Source organism: Stegostoma tigrinum, chromosome 18 (genome assembly GCF_030684315.1).
Source record: "Stegostoma tigrinum isolate sSteTig4 chromosome 18, sSteTig4.hap1, whole genome shotgun sequence".
NCBI classification, from domain to species: Eukaryota; Metazoa; Chordata; class Chondrichthyes; order Orectolobiformes; family Stegostomatidae; genus Stegostoma; species Stegostoma tigrinum.
This window is the reverse complement of record NC_081371.1, coordinates 60192184-60216604: the sequence shown is the minus strand read 5'-3', so window position 1 is coordinate 60216604 and position 24421 is coordinate 60192184. Positions and strand designations below refer to the sequence as shown.

Genomic DNA, 24421 nt, shown 5'->3' with positions numbered 1-24421 from the left:
CCTGCTGAGCTTTTCCAGCAACTTTGTTTTTGTGGTTAAATAGCTTGTGCCTTTGTTCCAAATACTTTGTAATAATTTTAAAATAATTGGTTGACAGAATGCACAGTAATGCCATGTACAGGGTTTAAAATGAAACCTACTCCTCCAATGATGTGCCAAATTATTGTTTCTACTCTTCCTGCCACAGTGGGTTAGAAACACCCTTAGAATGTTCACTCCTATAGATATACAATGGGCTGAATCTTATGCAGAAATTAGCTCAATGTCTATTTTGGCAGTCTTCCTGAAGGGTTTCTCTCTATGAGTCCTGGTGCGTCATCTCCCACATTTATCCCAAACTCACCTCATTAGCTATGTACCCTATTCCTACAGCAACCAGCTTGTATGTTCTTCCACTCACTGCAGCCAGAGCTGCTGCCCACTGCCAGGACCTCCTGGGATTGCTGGTGCCAGTGCCATGTTTAAAGCCCCACACAGTTTGTTTGGTTTGCCCCAGATGTGCTGATAGAGGACAAAGTCATCCCACTTCACCCAGGGAGTCGTGAAGATTCTGCTGGATGGGCAAGGGGCACTGTGCAGTCAGTGACCATGGAGCATGCTCTGTGACTGATATGGAGTCAGAGGAGTGAGCAGTCAGATGGATTGGCCAGGTCCTTGCTCGGACTTTCGTATCGGGAATTGTTTCCATCTGGTTTCTATCTGGTGGTAGGAAAATGGGGAAGAAAAAATCAATAAGAGGCCACCACCAAATAATGAAGATGTTAATGCACACAGTGCACATTAATAGGCTTTTTACTGCTCAACAGTGTGAATCCCACCTCACCCATTGAAAGTTGGTTAGAAAATGGGACTTTTTGCTCTGGACAGTGGGAACTCCTTGCTGCTGATCTCACACGAATCTCCCAACTTTCTTGCTAACACCCGCATTGTTCAGGAGCTGGGAAGACCCCATCTGAAATCTCCAGAAAAGAAGTAGGAGCCTATTATTGACAATAAGTAAATGCTTAGTATTTGGTGCAAATACTTAGCAGTTTGGCAAAAATGTTCAATTTTTTCAGAGTTCAGTTTGAACATTTTGATCTGCATCAAAGTTGGGCCTTCAAAGGCATGAAGTAAAGCAAGAAACTGCAGTTTTCAGAGGTGCTTGGGATTAATGTCCACCAATAACCAGGCTTTGCCAGGGTTAATGTGGCAGAGGTTAGGGAGTGATGAGTTCAAATGAAGGGATTCAAATCTTTAGGAAGGGGACTGCAGACAAATGATGCACTAACAACATGCTGGACTCACTAATGATTCCTCAAATGAATATGATGCCAAATGAACTAATAGTAAGACTTTGTTTGTCTTATGTTATGGACCAGACCAGAGCCCCTCAAAATATTTTAAGAACGTAGCCTAGATCCTAAGTTTTTCTTATTTTAAAGGTTGATGTAATGTAGGTCTTCCAGGTGTGATGTGACTAAGTCAAACTACTCAACATTATAGTAAAAATACAATAAAAAGAAAGAAGACTTTAGAATAACTTAACAGTTAGAAAACTTAACCGAATAATAGATACAGTACCTATTACTAATTAACTGTTCCAATATAGTAACATCCCATAAACGCACCCCTTGGCAAAAAGGCAAATTCAGACATTTTCTTACATGCAGTTCTCCAAACCAGGATGAAGACACGTCAAGAGAAATTTCAATGAAAGTTGCAGCTAGAAATCATTTACTAAAGCTTCCAACTCTTCTGTGGATCCAAACAGCTTTTGATGCTACTGAAAAACAAAAAACCCAGAAATCCTGATCTGTGAGAGCTGGCCACACCAATTCATGCTGTAAAAACGGAAACCCAAGGCCTCACAAGCTATTTACTCAAGTGGTTCTGGCAGACTGCTCTAAGCCTCTAGCTTTACAAACTCTCTTCGAAGAGAACCAGGCCAAAGTAACCTCTAAAAGTGACAGCATCATCACACTTGACATCAGGGAAGTGAGAGTAGACTTGAGATGAGGAGGCGATAGCCTAGTGGCATTATCACTGGACTGTTAATCCAGAGACCCAGATAATGTTCCGGGGATCTGGGTTCAAATCCCACCACAGCAGATGGTGGAATTTGAATTCAATAAAAATATCTGGAATGAAGCATCAAATGATGACAATGAATCCATTGCCAATTCTTGGAAAAACCCATAGTTGGAAGGAAACTTCCATCCTTACCTACATGTGACTCCAGACTCACAGCACTGTGGTTGACTCTTAAGTGCCCTCTGGGCAATAAATGCTAACTGGTTAGCAATGCCCTCATACTGTTAATGAATAAAGGAGGGGAAAAAAGACCACAGCTGAGTGGTACAAGCTGAACCAGAGTATTATTCATGTTGACAACAGATATCCATAGATAGATAGATAGATAGATAGAACAGTACAGCACAGAACAGGCCCTTCAGCCCACAATGTTGTGCCGACCATTGATCCTCATGTATGCACCCTCAAATTTCTGTGACCATATACATGTCCAGCAGTCTCTTAAATGACCCCAATGACCTTGCTTCCACAACTGCTGCTGGCAACGCATTCCATGCTCTCACAACTCTCTGCGTAAAGAACCTGCCTCTGACATCCCCTCTATACTTTCCACCAACCAGCTTAAAACTATGACCCCTCGTGCTGGCCATTTCTGCCCTGGGAAATAGTCTCTGGCTATCAACTCTATCTATGCCTCTCATTATCTTGTATACCTCAATTAGGTCCCCTCTCCTCCTCCTTTTCTCCAATGAAAAGAGACCGAGCTCAGTCAACCTCTCTTCATAAGATAAGCCCTCCAGTCCAGGCAGCATCCTGGTAAACCTCCTCTGAACCCTCTCCTAAGCATCCACATCTTTCCTATAATAGGGCGCCCAGAACTGGACGCAGTATTCCAAGTGCGGTCTAACCAAAGTTTTATGGAGCTGCAACAAGATCTCACGGCTCTTAAACTCAATCCCCCTGTTAATGAAAGCCAAAACACCATATGCTTTCTTAACAACCCTGTCCACTTGGGTGGCCATGTAAAGGATTCCTTCGAATCATAGGATCCCTACAACGTAGAAACAGACTGTTGAACCCATTGGGTCCGCATCAACCCTTTGAAGAGCATCCTACCCAGACCCAACATTCAACCCTATTCCTGTAACCCTGCAAACCCAAAGCTCATCTACCTAGCCTGCACATCCCTGGACACAACTGGCAATTTAACATGGTTGATTCACCTAGCTTGCACACCATTGGACTGTGGAAGGAAACTGGAGCACCCAGAGAAAACCCAAGCAGACACTGGGAGAGTGTGCAAACTCTACACGGACAGTCACCCAAGATCAGAATAGAACCCAAGTCCCTGGTGTTGTGAGACAGCAGAACTGACCTCTGAGCTACGATGTTGCTCAGAATCCTTTTCTTTTATTCTTTCATGAGATGTGGGTATTACTGGCAATGCAAGCACTTGTAATCCATCCCTAATTGCCATTAAAGCCTGTGGACTGTTCATCCATTTGAGAGGGCAAGGAAAATTCAACCACATTGCGGGAGATTTTGAGTAATGAATAGCTCAGGACAGGTATTGACAGAAGATTTCCTCCCCTAAAGGGCCCTTGCTCTGATGTTCTGGGGCCATAAGTTTGAATTCCACCAATGATCGATGGCGACATTTGAATTCAATGAAAAATCTATAAATAAAGTGCAGCCATGCAATCATTGTCAATTTCCGTAAAAACCGTCTAGTTCACTAATGTCCTTTAGGGAAGGAAATCTGCCATCCTTACCTGGTCTGGCCTACAAGTGACTCCAGGCCCACAGCACAATGTACAAAAACAGAAGTTGCTGGAAAAGTTCAGCAGGTCTGGCAGCATCTGTGAAAAAAAATCAGAGTTCATGTTTTGGGTCCGGTGACCCTTCCTCTGAGCAATCCAGCAACTTCTGTTTTTGTTCCCGATCACAGTTCATTCGGTTTCCACAGCATAATGTGGTTGACTCTTAGCTGTCCTCTGAAATGGTCCCACAAGTCTCTGAGTTTAAGGACAATAAGAGGTGCTGGCCTCGACAATGACACAAACAAACACAGAAGATGTTAAGAATTAATTTAAACCACATATCCATAATTCTTAAAGTGAAAAACAGGAAAATACAGATGCATTGTATGTCCCAGACAGCCCCTGGGATGCAATCAGGTTCCATCTTTGTTCGTAACTTGAATTGTACGATATTTGGAACACAATGCAAGGCAATATAAAGCAGCCATTTGTAAAAACAGGGAACATTTGTATGCTGGATTTTGAAAGTTATGCCTCCGCGTAGGATCATGTTTGTAAGTACGAATATTTGTAAGTCAGATGTTGACATGGACACCAGTGTATTCCAAGTTGTAATAAAGTTTAAGGGCTTAAATTAACATTAAGACAGAATAACACTTCCAAGCAGCTTATAAGGCATCAACTTTAAGTGTCCAGTCTCTTACCTGAAGGAAATTCGTTGACTTGCCATTAAAATGACACATAGTCTTTATATCCTCGTCCAGGAACATCCTGGAAGCAGTATCTTAAATGTTTAGCAATTATATATCATTATCACATGCCTTTCAGCCTCAATGGGATGTAGAAAAAAAATCAAATAATTAGAGAATTAAAACCTTTGTAATTACGGACTAGGTATTAAACAAAGAACAACAGCATCAATTACTTCAAACTGATGAATGCTTTAACATAGCGCAGCTGGGAACCAGCAGCACAGTTGGTTTGTTCCCCTGAGCTTTGAATATGGGCCAACCGGATGGGATCACTACACTGACACTGCCATTATAGCTCTGAGGAGGTTCTGTGTTGTTCTATGAACCATCTTTGAGATGATGAAAGAGATAGGGATTTAGATGAAGCAGAAAAAAAGGGCCACATGACAGAGTAGGCCATTCAGCCTGTCAAATCTGATTTGCCAGTCAATTAGAGCATGGCTGATCATCTACCTCATTTCCTGTACTATCCCCAAACTCTTTGTTCTGATTATTAATCTCCAGACATTAATTAATTTCTGTCTTCAATAATTGAGCCTCCACAACTCTTTGGGGTAAAGAATGATGTCAAGGGCAGTCAATCTCATCTCACCTCTGCAATTCTGCTCCTTTGGCCATGTTTTAAACAAATCTGTGTGAGGCCAGGAGCTAAGTGGTCTCTGAAGGAACCCATTTGGGCATCACTGAGCAGGCTAGTGCTGAGCTAATGCTGCTTTGATAGCAGCTACCTGACAACATAGATATAAAGAGATAGTTCCCCCTCATGGGACAATATAGGGCTAGAGAACCTAATCTCAGAATATGGTGGAGACACATCTAAGACAGAAATGAGGAGAAATTTCTTCACTCAGAGGATAGTACAGCTGTGAATTTCTTTATCACAGAGGTCATTTGGGCTGGGGCAGGAAGTATATTCAAGGGATAGATAAATTTTTAATCAAAAATGAATCAAGTGTTGTGGGGGCAAGTTAGGGAAGTGGAATTGAGGATTTTCAGATCAGCTATGGTCTCATTGAATGGAAGAACAGACTCAATGGGTTGAATAACCAGCTTCTGCTCCGACGTCTTATGGTCTTGTGATCTTATGGTTAGGACCTGAAATGCCCTGCCAGAAAGCATGGTGGAAGCACATTCAATTATGGCTGTCAAAAATGAATTGGAGAATTATCAGAAAGGGATGGTTTGAAGGCTGCAGGGTAAGGTGGTAGGAATGTTGTGGTGGTTGGATTAATTCAAATTGTATCACAGAGACCAAGCATTGATTCAATGGGTTGAATGCCCTGATTCTGCTCAGGGGCCATTCTTCCTTCTTCAGTGGATATAAAAGATTCCATGGTCATTAATTAAAGAAAAAACAGGAAAGTTCTGCCCTGTGCCCTGACCCATATTTATCTCGAAGGAAACATTGTTAAAAAGCAGATTATCTGGTAATTATCATATTGCTGTTTGTTGCATGTGGCTGGCTACACTGCTTCCTGCATTACAGCAGTGACTATGCTTCAAAAATTGTTCATTGCCTATAGAGTACCTTGGAATGTCCTGTTATCTTCAAAGTTACCATATAAATGGAAGGCTTTATCTATTCCTTTAGATTTTGAGCCACGTAGTATCACAGGTCATACTTTGGGGCGGCACAGTGGCTCAGTGGTTAGCACTGCAGCCTGACAGCACCAGGGACTTGGGTTCGATTCCAGCCTCAGGTAACTGTCTGTGTGGAGTTTGCACATTCTCCCCGTGTCTGCGTGGGTTTCCTCCGGGTGCTCCGGTTTCCTCCCACAGTCCAAAGATCTGCTGACTAGGTGGATTGGCCATGCTAAAGTGCCCGTAGTGTTCAGGGGTGTGTGGGTGATAGGGGAATGGGTCTGGGTGGGATGCTGCAAGGAGCGGTGTGGACTTGTTGGGCCAAAGGGCCTGTTTCCACACTGTAGGGAATCTAATCTAATCTCCAGTTTGGCAGGAATGGTGACGGGAACATATCAGCCCTCATGGGTGGTTGACCTTTTAGGAGTTGTCCCAGGACCACGTAAGGACACCATGCTCAAGGCTATGAGCAACAGCCAACAGCAGAATAAATGAATCTTCAGTGGTGATGGGGCAAGTACTAGAACATCCCAGGAAGACAGCTGCTTCCAGATTGATGACCTTCCAAGAAGATGACTTGAAGCAGACATGAGGAAGACATCAGGAAACTGCTTCATGCTTATTTATTCCCTGATTATAATGTACTTTGATACTAAAAATGGGCAACTCTTGCAAGTAGGGTAGAGGAGAGCAAAAGGTCTTGAGAAGAAATGAGCATAAGACAACTGGAACAGGAGTAGACTATTCGACCCTTTGAGCCCTCTCTGTCATTCAATCTGATCAAGGATGATCATCTAATGCAATCTCCTGTCCTTTCTCCCCGAGACTGTTTGTCCCTTTAGCCCTAAGAACAATATCTAATTCCTTTAAATTCAATTCCATTTAATATTTTGGCCTTAACCACTTTCTGTGGCGGAGAAGCCCCAGGCTCATTGTTACTTGTGTAAAGATATTTTGCCTCATCTCAGTCCTAAGTGTCCTGTCATTGGAGCGCTGGCTCGCATATTCACTTGCCACATTGGATAAGTATTGTAACAATTACACGTGCTTTCACCAAACATGATATCTGACACGCACAGGTAATGTATAAATAAAACCTGAAAGAACTGCGGACGCTGTAAATCAGGAAGGGAAACAGAAATTGCTGGAAAAGCTAAGTGGATCTGGAAGCATCTGTGGAGAGAAGTCAGAGTTAACATTTCATGTGGAGTGATCCTTCCTCAGAACAGTCTGAGGAAGGGTCGTCCGATGCAAAACGTTAACTCTGATTTCTCTCCCCAGATGCTGCCAGATCTGCTGAGATTTTCCAGCAATTTCTGTTTTTGCGTGGATATGCATATCTCATATCGATTTGCATCACATGCGGATTATTTTGACCAGCCTGAAAACAGTTGCTAGACCCTCAGTATTACCTCAAGCACAAATACTTTACTCAGAGACAGGTAGGGCTACCTGGCCTACCTGCCAATGTAGTTAACTCAGCCACATTAGGGGCATTTGAACAGTCCTTGGATAAGCATATGGATAATGATGGGATAGTGTAGGGGGAGGGTCTTAGATTAGTTCACAGGTCGGCGCAACATCGAGGGCCGAAGAGCCTGTTCTGCGCTGTATTGTTCTATGTTCTATGTTCTAAATACACACTTGCTTCACTTTGCGTGCTGGCATTGAGGCGCATGAACACTATGACTGAACACAATGAAATTCCTCATATGAAGGCTGTCAGATAAAAAAAATGGAAATCACCATCAGGATTATGTGATGTGGTCATCTCCACCTATCTGGACTCCATCTTCTCCCCTTTGGTCCAGGAACTCCCTACCTACATCCGTGACACCACCCACGCCCTCCACCTCCTGCAGGACTTCCAATTCCCTGGCCCCCAACACCTCATCTTCACCATGGACATTCAGTCCCTATACACCTGTATTCCGCATGCAGATGGCCTCAAGGCCCTCCGCTTCTTCCTGTCCTGCCGGCCCGACCAGTTCCCCTCCACCGACACCCTCATCCGCCTAGCCGAACTCGTCCTCACCCTCAACAAATTCTCTTTCGATTCCTCCCACTTCCTACAGACTAAGGGGGTGGCCATGGGCCCCAGCTATGCCTGCCTCTTTGTAGGTTATGTGGAACAGTCCCTCTTCCGCACCTACACAGGCCCCAAACCACACCTCTTCCTCCGGTACATTGATGACTGTATCGGCGCTGCCTCTTGCTCCCCAGAGGAGCTCGAACAGTTCATCCACTTCACCAACACCTTCCACCCCAACCTTCAGTTCACCTGGGCCATCTCCAGCACATCCCTCACCTTCCTGGACCTCTCAGTCTCCATCTCAGGCAACCAGCTTGTAACTGATGTCCATTTCAAGCCCACCGACTCCCACAGCTACCTAGAATACACCTCCTCCCACCCACCCTCCTGCAAAAATTCCATCCCCTATTCCCAATTCCTCTGCCTCTGCCACATCTGCTCCCACGATAAGACATTCCACTCCCGCACATCCCAGATGTCCAAGTTCTTCCAGGACCGCAACTTTCCCCCCACAGTGATCGAGAACGCCCTCGACCGCGTCGCCCGTATTTCCCGCAACACATCCCTCACACCCCGCCCCCGCCACAACCGCCCCACGGGGATCCCCCTCGTTCTCATACACCACCCTACCAACCTCCGGATACAACGCATCATCCTCCGACACTTCTGCCATCTACAATCCGACCCCACCACCCAAGACATTTTTCCATCCCCACCCCCGTCTGCTTTCCAGAGAGACCAGTCTCTCCGTGACTGCCTTGTTCGCTCCACACTGCCCTCCAACCCCACCACACCCGGCACCTTCCCCTGCAACCGCAGGAAATGCTACACTTGCCCCCACACCTCCCCCCTCACCCCTATACCAGGCCCCAAGATGACATTCCACATTAAGCAGATGTTCACCTGCACATCTGCCAATGTGGTATACTGCATCCACTGCACCTGGTGTGGCTTCCTCTACATCGGGGAAACCAAGCAGAGGCTTGGAGACTGCTTTGCAGAACACCTCCGCTCAGTTCGCAACAAACTACTGCACCTCCCAGTCGCTAACCATTTCCACTCCCCCTCCCATTCTTTAGATGACATGTCCATCATGGGCCTCCTGCAGTGCCACAATGATGCCACCCGAAGGTTGCAGGAACAGCAACTCATATTCCGCCTGGGAACCCTGCAGCCTAATGGTATCAATGTGGACTTCACCAGTTTCAAAATCTCCCCTTCCCCTACTGCATCCCAAAACCAGCCCAGTTCGTCCCCTCCCCCCACTGCACCACACAACCAGCCCAGCTCTTCCCCTCCACCCACTGCATCCCAAAACCAGTCCAACCTGTCTCTGCCTCCCTAACTGGTTCTTCCTCTCACCCATCCCTTCCTCCCACCCCAAGCCGCACCCCCATCTACCTACTAACCTCATCCCACCTCCTTGACCTGTCCGTCTTCCCTGGACTGACCTATCCCCTCCCTACTTCCCCACCTATACTCTCTCCACCTATCTTCTTTTCTCTCCATCTTCGGTTTGCCTCCCCCTCTCTCCCTATTTATTCCAGAACCCTCCCCCCATCCCCCTCTCTGATGAAGGGTCTAGGCCCGAAATGTCAGCTTTTGTGCTCCTGAGATGCTGCTGGGCCTGCTGTGTTCATCCAGCCTCACATTTTGTTGATCAGGATTATGTGTCAACTTATTACTCGCAGGCTCAGTCACACTTGAGAGACCAAAGTTTCTCAGAATGCTCAGTTTGCCTCGTTCAAAAGTCTGGCTGAAACTGAATGATTCACATCCAGACATTGTGCAGCAGTGAACTCATGCACACCTTGGCACTGGGTCTATATGTGACTCCACGCTCACGGCAATGACTTTGATACTCAACTGCCCTTTAAGTAAGTAAATACTTGCCTGTCCATATCCTGTGAAAGTAATTATTTTTTAATATGACTCCAAATATTCGGTTTTGCTCTCAGCATGCACCCACACAATCTTAGTAAGGAGCTCCAGCTACAGATCTTTTCAAGCAAGCCATTTAGGTAATGTGTTTCTCCAGCCTCAATCCTGTTAACTGGATCCTTTTCCTGTCTGGTTCACAGGTTTATTGGTTCACAGTGGAGTTCGGCCTCTGTAAGCAGAGTAATGAAATCAAGGCGTATGGTGCAGGTTTACTGTCATCCTACGGAGAGCTGCAGGTTTGTCGTTTTCGTCCTTCCCGGTCAGATAATTGCCCTCCTGTGCTCATGTTTACTGTAGAATATTACACCAGTCTAAGCGAATAACATTTTCCTTGCCAGTATTGCCTAACAAGTGAACCAGAAGTGCGTGCCTTTGACCCAGAAACAACACATACTCAGGTATATCCGATCACCAAATTTCAACCAATCTACTTTGTCGCTGAATCATTTGAAGATGCAAAGGAGAAAGTGAGGTAAGCTGGTACATTGTGAATATTCAAACAGGAGGAGGCCATTTGGTCCCTTGAGCTGGTTCTGCCATTCAATCACAGCTCTGCTACTTCATAGAGTCATAAAGTCATAGACCATGGAAACATACTTTACAGTCCAACTAGTCTATGCCAACCATAATCCCAAACTAACTTCAAGAGGGGCATAGATAAGGTGAATGGCACAGGTCTTTTCCCTACAGTGGAGGAGTTCAGAACTAGGGGGCATAGATAAGATGAGAGGAGAAAGACTTAAAAAAAACATGAGGGGGAGTTTGTTTTTACACAAAGTGGTTACTATGTAGAATGAATTGGTCACTGCAGGTATTGTTAAAACGTTTAAAAGACATTTTAGTAAGTATATAAATAAGAAAGGTTTGGAAGGATATGGGCTAAATGCAGGGAGGTAGGATAGGTTAGTTTGGAAATATGGTTGGCATGGACTAGTTAGAACAAAGGATCTGTTTTCTTCATGTATGACTCTATGACTCAAGCATTTCTACTTTTCTCATTTCTGATGAAGGATCATTGACCTATGGCAGAATCTTCCATTGCCTGGAGTGCCATGAGCAATGTTGAGACAGATTGAAAATACAATGGGGATGAAAATAAACAGAATCTCAATTTCAAGAAACTTATCTTCAAATTCCCCTCAGGCCTTAGATGGCAACTTCAGAATCTTACCATTGAATAGTGATGACCTTATTTCCATGTGATTGTGTCTCATTGAAGTCCCAACCCATATTATTTCTTTACCTTTTCCAATTGTCCTCCCCTTCCCGAAGAAATTCGGCTGCACAATTCCTGATGTGTAATTCAGAGTGGGTTGCTGGTGGCTGCATTCTGATTGCTTGTCATAATAATCATTCATATTCCTCCTTACAATGATGTCCTGGAGCAGTTGCTCCAAGGACAGTATCTTCATGAACGCTTTATCCCTTCAAGTGAACATTGGCCTTGAATCCATTGGTCTTACCATATCACCCTGCCTTCTCTAGCACTTCAGCTTTTCAACACTTAACTTTGGAGTTTAGGGACAAGAAATAACTGCACAGAGGCCAGTGTCTCATCACCAAATCATCCTTTATTTACATGTGCATAGTACATGGGCTCTGACCAGCCAGCTCAGAGCGAGTCCCTACAGTGAGGAGACTCTCTGACACCCCTATCTATATCTTTAAGCCAGGGCTCGCTGATTGGCCTGGGTTAACAACCCCAATTAGGGATCTCACACTCAATGAGATCTACCTGGTCAACCTCATTCCAATCACTAAAGGACATCTATGAAGTGCATGCTTCTGCAGGGTCACTTTGTTCTCAATGATACACAAACACACTTGTGCACACACGTACACACATCCAATGTGTCTATACCGGCTGCACATTAATTCATTCATGGAAAGTGGACATCTCTGGCCAGGCCAGAGTTATTCTCACTCTTAGCCTGCTTTTTCAGTGCTTACGCACTTTGCACTTACTGAGAGGCTACCAGTCTCTGTATACAACATATTACTTTAATACTGCAGTCTCACTAGCTTACAGGCTGATAGTCTCCGTGTTTAGTGCTCAGTTACAGTCTGATGACCTGGCAGACATTAAGACTGGCAGCCTGTAACTATGCAGTAAAACCTTAATGACTGATACTATGACGTTGACATTGATCCCCTGACTGTGGTCTGACCAAGTGCCTTATCTGGAATTGGATGAGTCTCTGTGACTGACTGGGGCATTGGGCACCAATGGACTGTAATTGCCCTCCTACATCATCACAAACTGCTCTTCCATTTACTCTCAGTCCTGAAGTGGTTTATAGCTCGGCATTAAATATGTTTAAAGCTGACACCTCCCCAGCCACACGGTTTCACAGGAAAGATGCCCAAAAGCCCAGGGAGGAGTAGGTGATTGTGTGAGAAAAGTCACTCCATGCTACATTAATGAAAAATGGAAAAATTACGCTCATGAAGTCAATTTCTCTCTTTACAGATGCTGCCTGATCTGCTGAGCATTTCCAGCAATTTCTGCAGTTTATTTTGTTTTGCTTGTTATTGGAACTTGTGGTGCGCAGCCTCTCACTCCTGTTCCCTGGAATAGGAATTACACTTCTAAAAGTGCTACATTATTTGTAAAACACTACAGAATGCCCTGAAGTTGTAAAAGGCACCATACAGATTCAAGTTCTTTCGCTCAAACATCACCCAATAAGTATTAGAAAACTCAACAATCAAATGCCTCAGAAGGCTTGTTTCAGCAATATTGCTGGTTTTATGTTGTCAGAGTTTGATGAGAGCCCCGGTCAGAATATTTCCTGATAAATAACAACAATATTTAAGGAGTAATCACACCTTCCTGATATTACCTCAGAACTGAACCCATCTCACTGACACTCACCTTTCTTTCTCCTTCAAAGGAAATTTGCTGCCACAATCTCTCGGCCCTTCTCTGTCCGTTATAATGCTTACACTCAAAGTATTGAAGTTCTGGACAACATTGAACAGCTAGAGAATCTGGTTGACAGCATCAGCAGTAAGTGTTTTTTCTCCCAGACAAGTCAGACTGTCATAAATGATTCTGAATATCCAATGAAGACCAACCGTATTTGTGTGTCTGACCCATTTTTATGGAAGCATTATTTAGCCTGTTTTAAATTACTTTGGATTGGGTCTTTTTATTATTCATTCTATAAGATTTGCCTGGGCCAGCATTTATTACCCATACCTAGGTGCTTTTGAGAAGGTGGTTGAGAGCTGCTTTTATTGAACTGCTGCAGTTTATGTACTGTAGGGACACCCACGATATAATTAAAATGGGAATTCCAAGATTTTGACCTGGCGACAACCATTTATTTCCAAGTCAGGATGGTGAGTGGCTTGGAGGGGAACTTGCAGGTGATGGTGTTCCTGTGCATCTGCTGCCCTTGTCCCTCTGGATGGTGGGAGATGTGCATTTAGAAAGTATTGCTGAATGACCATTGTTGAATTGCTGTGATGTAACTTGTAAATGGTAGTCTGTAAACCGGTAGAGAAGGGACTGGATGGTTAAGGTGTCAGGTGGGATGCCAGTCTAGCAGTTTGCTTTGGTCCGGATGGTGTCAAGCTTTTTGAGTGATGTTGGAGTAGTACTTATCTAAGCAAGTAGAGGGTATTCCATTGCAATGCTGACTTGTGCCTGGTCAATCCATCGAGTGGCTTTGGCTAAGGAAGAGGCCCCTTTCTCAAGAAGAGAGTCAACTATCACTAAAATTCATGATATACGATTTGAGGGAATTAGTATTGTAATTTATTAATTGGTGTGACAAATTGTAACCAGGACTGTGAGAGATTAAAGGATAGACAGATGGGTATAAGATGCAGTTCAACAGCATAAAAGAGATGTTTCCATTTGCACAGAGTCCAAAGTTCAATATCATTAATGTAAGAAACTTACTAATAAATCTAATTGGAAATTCAGGAGCAATGTCTTTATCCAACAAGTGGTGATTATGAGGAACACGATCACAGGGAGCAAGTGAGGCAAATAACGTAGATACATTTAAGGATAACATGCATGAACACATGAGGAAGAGAAGAGTAGAAGGCTTTGGACTACATTAGATGAAGTGGGGTTGTCTTCAGCATAGACCTATTGGGAGAACTAGTTTATTTCTGTGCTATAAATACTATGGAATAAAGGAATATTTATCATTGGGTTAGAAGTTGCATAAAACCAAAAAGCATAAGTGAACATAACAAAGCAACCTTATGTCCATGCTGCCCTAAGTAGAGTAAAATCCTCCAAGATGCTTCACAGAAAAATTATCAAACAAACTGGACACTGAGCCACTCAAGGGGACAATGGAATGGATGAGAAAAAGCTTGGCCATAGAAGTGGGATTCAAAGAACATCTTAAAGGATGATAGGAAGGTAGAGAAGTGAGGAGGTTTAGACTGGGATTTAAGAGCTCCCAGTGCAAGAAAATAAAAGACACAACCAAAAATGGAAGAGCAATTAAAATCAAAGGTGAGTAGGTGATAATAATTGGAGGCATGCAGAGATCTTGGACAGTCATAAGACTGAAAGGGATTGCAGAGATAGGGCAGGTGAGACGTAGAGACAGCATGCAATTTGTTGCATGTGAGTAGCTGGAATGGTAAGGTATCACAACTGATTGAACAGAAAGTGAATAAATTCTGATTGTTAATGTTTAAAATTTGCAGATGATATGGGAACTCTCTGCCATGCCCTCAGGAAACTTAAGTGAAAATCGCTAATCATAATTACTTCCTGTGAAAGCCAAGTTATCAATAAGCATGCAAGAACTCTTTAAAATTGTATAGAATGAGAACAGCATATTCAACTATCAATCTGATCACCTACGCCGATTCATCTCATGTGCATTGTGTATAATTTGCCTGATTCAACTCGCTCAATCTTCCAAGTGAAGTAGCCCATCTTACGGAAAATTTTGAAGAAGTTAGAGCCCTGTGACATTTATTCCCAACTGAAAGGTGATTGTAAGGATGTCAATCCAACATTATATTCCCTATTCTTTAAATTTGACTAGTTATGTTCCGGGGCAATGCATCTACGGGCCTAAGGTATACAAAAGGCTTTTCAGAAATATTGCATCTTTGTCGACAGCTATGCTAATTCTTCATAACTTACATTCTATTCATTTGCTTATATAGCATTGAAGGAGACCATTCAGCCTGACATACCATTACTGCTTCAGTAAATTAGATGTTTAATTATTTTTACCCCAGTAGTAGGACCCCCCACAGACACAATTTTTAAAAAAAATTTTCAAAAGTTTATCCAACTACAAATTGAAGGTGGCTTTTGAATCAATTTCCACTAATTGTTCAGGCTGTACATTCTAGATCACAGCAACCCAACTTTCGGCTAAAAAGTATCTCCATTTTCTCCATGAATTAATTTCCCAATAACCTTCAATCCACACCCTCTGTTACTAACCTTCCTGCCAAAGCAAGCAATTTTACTGCATTTATTATATCAGAAACTGGTATCAATCTTCAGTAAATGTGCATCAATCCCATTTGATTTAGTTTTGGTGTGGAAATGGTTGGATTTTCAGTGCTTATGCAGATCTTGAACAAACAGTAGTAATTCTAATGTAATTGTGCCAAATTCACATCAGGAAGATGCCGTAGAAGCCGGACAGTGCATGAATCCAGCCAATATAGTGGAGTTCAACATTGACTGCATATAATAACATTGTGGTGTTGAAGGCCCCTTGGGACAGAATGGAGCAGAATTCAAGGTATTAATCAAATCTGGATCAGTGGATTTTGTTGGGTGGGGGAACATACTACTCTCTGATCTAGCTTTCAGCTTGTTCACTTTGAAATTGGTGATGGGAAGTCGGTGGAGAATTTTCCATGTTGAACCAAGCAAATTGAAACACTCAAAACCCTTGGTCAAATGATGTTGGACAACCAATTGATTGTATCTCTGACAATGCCGATAGCCCTCTGTATATTCGTGCACAGCCATCTCACTTGTCAACATTAGTAAATGCGAGTGTTCATTCTGCCGTATCATTTACATAAACAGCATATGCCCCAGCACGGAACCTGCAAATCTCTAATGAACACCACTGTACTTACATTCTGTACAGTACACCACAGGTTCATTTTGCAAATATGGAAGATGGTAATAAATGAATTGCTTCGCTTGGGTTGCTTTCTTCTTCTACAGCCCAAATGTGATTCTGAATCTCTTAAAAGAGTGAGCTGTCGAGACCGTACAGCATTTCTGGCTCTTAATGATGCCCAGTGCCTGGGGTTACAGCCGGTGGAGCTGCTGTCAATTATAACACAGGTAATGTTACTAATTTGAAGGCAACACCTGAGACCCTTCTGAGTAGAAGTGTATTTATGCAAAATGGTTATATTTGAATGAATTGTTTTTGCCCTTTTGTTTTGATTATCTATCAGTTCTCTTGTTAAACAGGCACTTTTTTGTACATAGTTTGTCACTTTCATTATTCTTACTGAAATACAAATAGGATGGATGCAAAAGATCGGGTTTGTGCAAACTTTGTTTGCCAATGGCCATTTAAATGTGTAGCATAGATCACTAAGGACCACGTGTAATGTTAAAATCAACTTCAATTGCATCTATCTGATATGAATACATTTTGGATTTGCAATTAAAAAGCATCCATAGATGTTAAAATGAGGTATTTATTATTTCAACTAATATCCATAATATAATCCAAAAAAAATTCAAACAGCTATTCCAATTAACGTTGAGGAAATGTCGTTAATAGCCTTTCACAAACCTGCAGATCTAAGAAAAGTTCAAACAGAACAAACCAGCTGACAGAAAATACAAACAAAATACTGTAGATGCTGGAAATCTGAAATAAAACCAAAAGGATCCTGGAAGCACTCAGATGGTCTGGTAGCAAGTGTGGAAGAAGTGTTAACATTTCAGATCCATGACCTTTCATTAGAGTTGGAAGATGTAGAGATTTAGTAGCTTTCAAACACAGTTTTTAGCCACAATATTTAAAGAAAGATATATTTGCATTATAGGCTACAGAGTAAATGTTCACTCAAACGGTTCCTGGGATGAGAAGGTTGTCCTATGATGACAGGCTGAGCAGATTGCACCAATGCTATCTGGGGTTTACAAGAATGGAAGATAGTCTCACTGAAACATATAAAATTCTGCAGGTATTCAAGAGGGTAGACACTGTGAGATTGTTTCCCCTGGTTAGACAATAATTAACATCAGGAGGAAGTATATGGAGCTGAGATTTGAGAAATTTATTTTTTCAGAATGGTGCAAATCTTTGCAATGTTCTACTGCAGGGGGCTGGGAATCATTGAAAATATTTAAGGCTAGAATAGGTAGATTTTTCTTCGGTCTCTTGGACCATAAAAGGAAGTGGATAGGAAAGTGAAATTGAGACAGAAAATTAGCCGTGATTGTACTGAATAGCAGAACCATTGAGAGGATCAATGGGCTACAACTGCCACTAATTCTTATTTTGTAAGCATGCCTTACACCATAAGACACAGAAGCAGAAATTAGGCCATTCAGCCCATCAAGTCTGCTCTGCCATTCACTCATGGCTGATGAATTTCTCAACCCCATTCTCCTGATTTCTCCCCTTAACCTTTGATCCCCTTGACAATCAAGAATCTTTCTATCTTGGTTTTTCATATGGAATCATAGAGTCATAAAGATGTACAGCATGGAAACAAACCCTTCAGTCCAACTAGCCCATGCCAGTCAGATACCCTAGATAAATATACTCAATGACCTGGCCTTCACAGCCTTCTGTGGCAATGAATTTCACCATTCTCTGCCTAAAGAGGTATCACCTCATTTCAGTTCTAAAGGGCCTTCCCTTTACTCTAAGGCAGTGCCCTTGTGTCCTGGCATCTCCTATTAATGGAAACACCTTCTCAACATCTATTCTGTCAGGCTGTTCAGTATTCTGTAAGTTTCAACTATATCCCTCTCATCCTTCTAAACTCTATTGAGTAAGGACCAGAGCCCTCAATCATTCCTTATATGTTAAGCCTTTCATTCCTAGGTCATTCTCACGAACATCCTCTGGACCTGCTCCGGGCCCAGTACATCCTTCCTGAGGGAATGGGGCCTGAAATTGCTCACAAAGCTCTAAATGTGGTATAAAACCTCAGAAGTAAACCTTTGCTGTTATATTCAAATCCCCTCAAAATTTTGTGTTTGCCTTCCTCACTATTGATTCAAGCTATAAGTTAACCCTAACAGAATCCTGGACTAAGACTTCCAAGTGCCTCTGCACTTCAGATTTCTGAATTTTCTCCCCATTTAGAAAATATTTTATGCTCTAATCTTCCTCCCAAAGTGCATGACTTCACACTTTCCCACTTTGTGTTCCATCTGCCACTTCCTTGCCCCCTCTCCTAACCTCTCTAAATCGTTCTGCAGCCTCCCCGCCTTCACAATACTACCTGCCTCTCCATCTATCTTTATTTTGATTGTTTATTTTACCAGATGTTGTTCATTCTACTTCCCAAGTCTGATGAAAAGTTATCAAGTTAAAATGTCAATTCTCTTTCTCCCAGCATTGATGTTGCCTGACCTGCTGAGTATTACCAACATTTACTAGTTTTGGACAGAAGTGGTACAGTTTCAATTAGGACTGTGATACCTGGGATTTAAGGGGTGGAATTTCAGAGTCTAAGGTCTAGACATAATCTGTGGGCTGAGGTTAAACACCATCTCATTCATCAATAGATATTATAACTATATCATGCCGAATTAATAAATGTTTATTTAATAAATTTCTTTACAGTTTTAAGCTCTTCGAATCAATATATATGAGCATAGAACTTAACATAAACTACTTAAAGATTTGCCTGTCCAGTAGCTGCAGGAGTTCTGAAGCAGAAGGAAGTTGCTTTTTAATGTTTTCTTTTAATTTATCAGAGAATAAGATTTTTAAAGACTATTATGAAGCATTATTTCTCTTTAATGAAATTTACAGCAGAATATAATTTCTTGATGATATAGTGCACCCTGTTTCCTGGTTATTGACATATTTATAAAAATATTCTGTTTAATTTAACTATTCAACTGATCAGAATTTATAACAGGGCATTTTTCAGCGTAAATTCCAGGTAATTGTGCACACTACCAGAAGGTGGTGGCCAACTTTATAGATCCATACTACACAAGGTGGCAAAGGATGAAGAGGCTTTCATTAATATTTCCTCTTTCAAGATACAAGTCGACATACCAATGGTCTCACTGCAAAAATATAAGAAAATATTGTATCATAAACTACCAGAAAGTTGTATTGTTAAAATGAAGTGTATGTTGTATCTGTCATTATCATAAATATAATGTTATACCAAATCAAGTAGTGTGACAATTCAAAAAATGGTTAAACAACGACTTTCATTTACAAATGTTTCTCGTTTGCACTGCCTGTACTGTGATATATCGTAATAAATATAACATAAAGAGCTGTCGGGGCTTTCAAAATGCTTAATTCAACTAAAAACATTTGTAAATTCCAATCCTTTGCTCTCAAAAGATTTGAACCTCCCCACACCTGAGAAGGACACAAACTTAGCCAAAGATGTGTTGTGTCAAACGGAAAGTGTAAGAACATCTAAAGTTCACAAGTGACTGAATTGACTGAAATGCTGCACAATGTGTTCAAGGCTCATATTATAAATCCAAGGTCCTCTGCATTCAACACCTTAAAGGGATCCTTTACTTAAAGCAAACTCGAGATGTATTTGGAGATAATGGGAACTGCAGATGCTGGAGAATTCAAGATAGTAAAGTGTGGAGCTGGATGAACACAGCAGGCCAAGCAGCATCGCAGGAGCACAAAATCTGATGTTTTGGGCCTAGACCCTTCATCAGATTTTTCTTATGTCGAGTTGTATTTGGTAGGTGTAAGTTCAGTGCGTATTGGCCATGTGTTGAATCACTATCAAGAATTCTATTCTGAAAAATATACCCACATACATAACACATAATGCACTAGGAACAATTCTAACACAGTTTCAGGGCTCCAAATAACAATGCGTGTTGGGGAGGCCATTCAGCTACTTGATTCTGTTCAACCATTCAGGTTCATACACAATATTTGTATCCTAATTCCAAACAGCCACCTTGAATCCATATCATTTTATTGATTTGGCTGGCAAATATCTTTTGATCTCTAAATTAATGATATTAAATTACCCATCAGATTGTACTATGTTTTCTGAAAGAGAGAACATGAACTCTGGTAACTTTTTGTAAACTCATGCTCAATGGGCTATTTAGTTCAATGATGGTATGCAGTACCAGGAATTTGAGTTCCCATATCGGAATGGCATTTTAGAACCCATTGACGATTGAGAACATGGAACAAAACAATTAGCTCACACCAAGATGTCACAAACAGGAGATGAGCTGAATTAATTGGTTTGATGGTAAGACCCAGGAGCAGAAATAGGCCATTCAGCCCATCAAGTCTGCTCTGCCTATCAATGAATTCATGACTGATCAGAAAATTCTCAAGTCAACATCCCTGTCTTTTCTCATAACTCTAGCTTTCCTTACTGATTAACAATCTAACACAGTCTTGAATATACTTAATGACTCAACATCATCAACCCTCTGTAATGCAGAATTTCACTGTTTGAGTTGGTTGAGCAAGCAATATTAGTCAGCCTAGTAACCTTTAACAATGTGATCGTGGGTGTCCATTCTGAGACATTGTAGACCAGCTAGGAAAGGCCTTCCACAAGGTTTTTCATTAAATAATGGTCTGCGACCTTTTACACACGTGAAGGAATGAGCCTTTCAGGCAGGTGCTGGAGATATCAGACTGTTTCTCTCCAGTTGGACATCCTTCGAAATGACCAGGAAAAGAAATGTAACTGGAAAAACGGAACCAGGGTTGGCAGAAGTTTGTGTTGGCACCAACTCCGGGCTTATAGACTAACATATAGAGCAGTAAACACGTGGCCAATTCACATCGAACTTACAGCTACCAAATACAACTCGAGTTTGCTTTAAGCAAATTAGAGCGGGATCCCTTTAAGGTGTTGAACTCAGAGGATCTCGGGTTTATAACGTGAGCCTTAAACACATTGTGCAGCATTCAAAAAATGCAACAGACATGAAAATATCCTGAACTTGGAGCAAAGAAATTCCATAACTTACAGCAATGAGTGCCTGGATTATGAGACTTTGAAATTTGTTTTAGTTTGCATTGAAAATAGGAGCAGGTGGAGACGAGCAGCAACTCCAGTCTGCTGCACCATTCACGCTGATCACGGCTGATCATCAAACTCAGTCCCCTGTTCCTGCTATAACAAGGTGTAGAGCTGGATGAACACAGCCGGTCAAGCGGCATCATAGGAGCAGGAAAGCTGACGTTTCGGGCCTAGACCCTTCTTCAGAAAAAGTGTTCCTGCCTTCTGCCACCGCCCTCCCTTGATCCCTTCGTCCCTAAGAATTATATCTAACACCTTCTTGAAAATATTCAATGTTTGGGCCTCAACTGTTTTCTGTGGTAGAAGATTACCACCCTCTGGGTGAAACTTCTTTCCAAATGACCCCTGGTTCATGTTAAACGTGTTTCACGACCTAAATAAACTATTGTGATGCAATTGACCAGCGATAGGATTGGCTGGATTGCTATAGCACGATGGGTAGAATAGTCTATTTCTGTCCTTTATCATTGTGTGATACTCAAAGGTAACGTGCAAGCCCCATCGGCTACATGGGGAAATCACTTGCCCAGAGGTCAGGTCATTTCCCTGTCTCTCACCAGGCCTCCTATTTTGTGGTGATCCGCCATAAGTACCCATCCCCGAAATAACTTGGCTGTTATGCAGTTCATTTCTTTGCCTCAAATGACTTTTCTTCGGTTTCGGATCTAACCTAAGGTCGAGTGGGTGAAGCAAGATCCAATGCAACAAAACCCCTCTGAAATACTTAACATGTTACACGTTACAACGGAATCTCCAGCACTGAAACAGGCCACTGGCCCAGCGGCTTCTTGCACGCCCCGTGATCCTCCTCCCACCCTCTGTTTCTCATTGACCCCTTTCTCCCCAAGTGTTCATCCAGTTTCCCCCCAAACTACGCGTTCTATTCCTCCTGACCGACCCCAATCCTATATTCCAGTTCTGAGGAAGAGTCGCACCAGTCTGGCGAGCTTAACTCTGTTTCTCTTTCCACAGATGTTGTCAGACCTGCTAAGTTTGTCCTGCAATTTCTATGTTTGGTTTAGACATGTTAAGTTGCTTATATTCCACATTCTGACCTTGCATTATGTCTGACTACAACTGTTAGGACATTACACAGACCTGTAAATGCCACCTTTAATACAGAGCACATAACCCACACATGTTTATTCACTATGTTATTTGAACCATCTCCGGCCTGTTACTGTGGTTACCGGTCATATACCTACCAGGAGCTGATAAGTAGAAATGTAAAGTAATGGGACTGCATTTCTCTGTGCGTGCCTTTTTCGTTGTTGTTCCTGTTTCTATCCCGTTTTCCTCTGTGTCCCACTCTGAGCTTTCCACTTGTTGCGTCCCTTTCTCAAACATTTCCCTTTCGATTTGTTATTTTTGCTTTCTGAAGTGTTAATCTACACTTCCGCACTGTTCTTCCGTTCAAACGGCCCTGAGCTTAGAGCAATCGGTTAATGTTCCGTCAAATTATTTAAATACATAGTGAAAAAAAACTCATTATTGTTAGCTCTATGGTTTACTTTTTCAGCAAACCATATTCTTCGGAAGTCCGAATGGATAAAACTGTTCTGGGGGTGTATTAGGATAAAACAAAGAACTAAGTTTCTGGGGATCTGAAAACAATAAAAGCAGAAATAAGCAAGCAAGGTCACTCCGAAATGCTAACTCTGCTTCTCTCTGTCTCGCCATCGTTGCTGCCAGACCTGCTGAGTTTCTCCAGCACTTTCTGTATCCCACTTTTTGAACATATCCTAATTAAAATACAGAAATGCTTCTGTAGCAGCCCGGCGCTTCAGCCCGAATGCAAATACAAGAACAAATATCAAGAGTGCAAAGCTTCAACTCGCGTTTAAAGAATTTTCCCTAGAAAAATGGATGTCATTGGACAAGCATATGGACGTACATGGAATAGTGTAGGTTAGATGGGCTTGAGATCGGTATGACAGGTCGGCACAACATCGAGGGCCGAAGGGCCTGTACCGTGCTGTAATGTTCTCTGTTCTATGTTCTAAATTTCTTTTTTGTTTGCATATGTCACAAATGGAAACTTCCCATCTGACGCCTTGGGGAGCTGCAAACAGGAGCTCGGCCTGTGTCACTGTTACTCTCGGATCTATGGTTTGTCTGCTCTCTTGGAGGGAGGGAGTTAACATCACTTTTTCCAGGGCATTTAGGGATGGGCAGAGAAAGCTGGCCCAAACAGCAACATCCTCATCCCTTCAAATAAAAAAAGTCAGGTATTGCACAGCGACCCCTTTAACAGAAGTGGCATAACGGTATCTGATTAGATATTAGATAAAAATATATCAATTGGTTCAAATGGAAAATTAATGCCTAATTCAAATAAATTGTAAATAACGAAAAATACGTACGCAATTGAATACAGAACTGCGTAGAATTGTAGAACAATGTAGCGCAGCAAGGGGCCATTTATAATTACCCTTTATTGTATACATCTGCACAGTGCTTCGGAAATCTTGGTGAAACTTCTAGCATTAATATTTTTAGCTGCTCACATGATAGAAAATAAAATGGTACAGTGTTATTCACTTTATTCGATGTAACTACATTGAAAGCAGTTCAGACAAGATTTACCAGACCAGTCCCTGGAATGAGTGGATTGTATGCGGAAAGGCTGGACGGATTGGATTTGTATCCACTGGAGTTCAGAACAGTGAGGGGTAGTTTGAAACAGAAAATCCTGAGGGGCATTGTCAGTGAACATGTGGCGCGGATGTTTCCTCGGGTGTGAACTGTCCAGGCCTTTGCGCGCACAACTCGATTTGGGCTCCGTAATGACATCTTTGAACAGCCGGGGGTGGGGGTGTTAGAAAATATGTGAAAAACCCGCGTTGTTCAAGTTTAAAGCTGCACCCGAATGTTGTAAACATCTTTCGACGATAGATTTAGTAAAATATACACAATGTTTCCTCTCTTGATCGATCTTAATTATTTCGTTAGATTAAAATGTTTGCGATGTGATTTCTGGACAGGAGCATTTTTTTCCGAAATTTTGAAACGGGCCGTAAAACTATTCCCGTTTGATTTTTAAATCCGGATACAGGGAATATCTCTGGCTCTACCACAATCAGGAATTTCAATTGTTCCGCATTCTATTTGCTATTTATAATTTATTTCTAATT

General features: G+C 42.2%; 1 protein-coding gene across 2 annotated transcripts in view; it reads left to right on the top strand.

Moving 5' to 3' along the window:
* The window catches only part of pah (phenylalanine hydroxylase), a 90812-nt gene extending 71285 nt beyond the window's left edge, over window positions 1-19527 (top strand). The window contains exons 10-13 of one of the 2 annotated variants that reach the window (XM_059652584.1): window positions 10220-10315; window positions 10418-10551; window positions 12974-13089; window positions 15701-19527. In XM_059652584.1, the coding sequence (XP_059508567.1) occupies window positions 10220-10315; window positions 10418-10551; window positions 12974-13089; window positions 15701-15762 (408 nt within the window). In that variant the 3' untranslated portion in view covers window positions 15763-19527. Of the gene's footprint in view, window positions 1-10219; window positions 10316-10417; window positions 10552-12973; window positions 13090-14759 lie in introns of both variants that reach the window. The other variant, XM_048549293.2, reaches the window with a different exon arrangement.
* Window positions 19528-24421: the final 4894 nt, after the last annotated feature.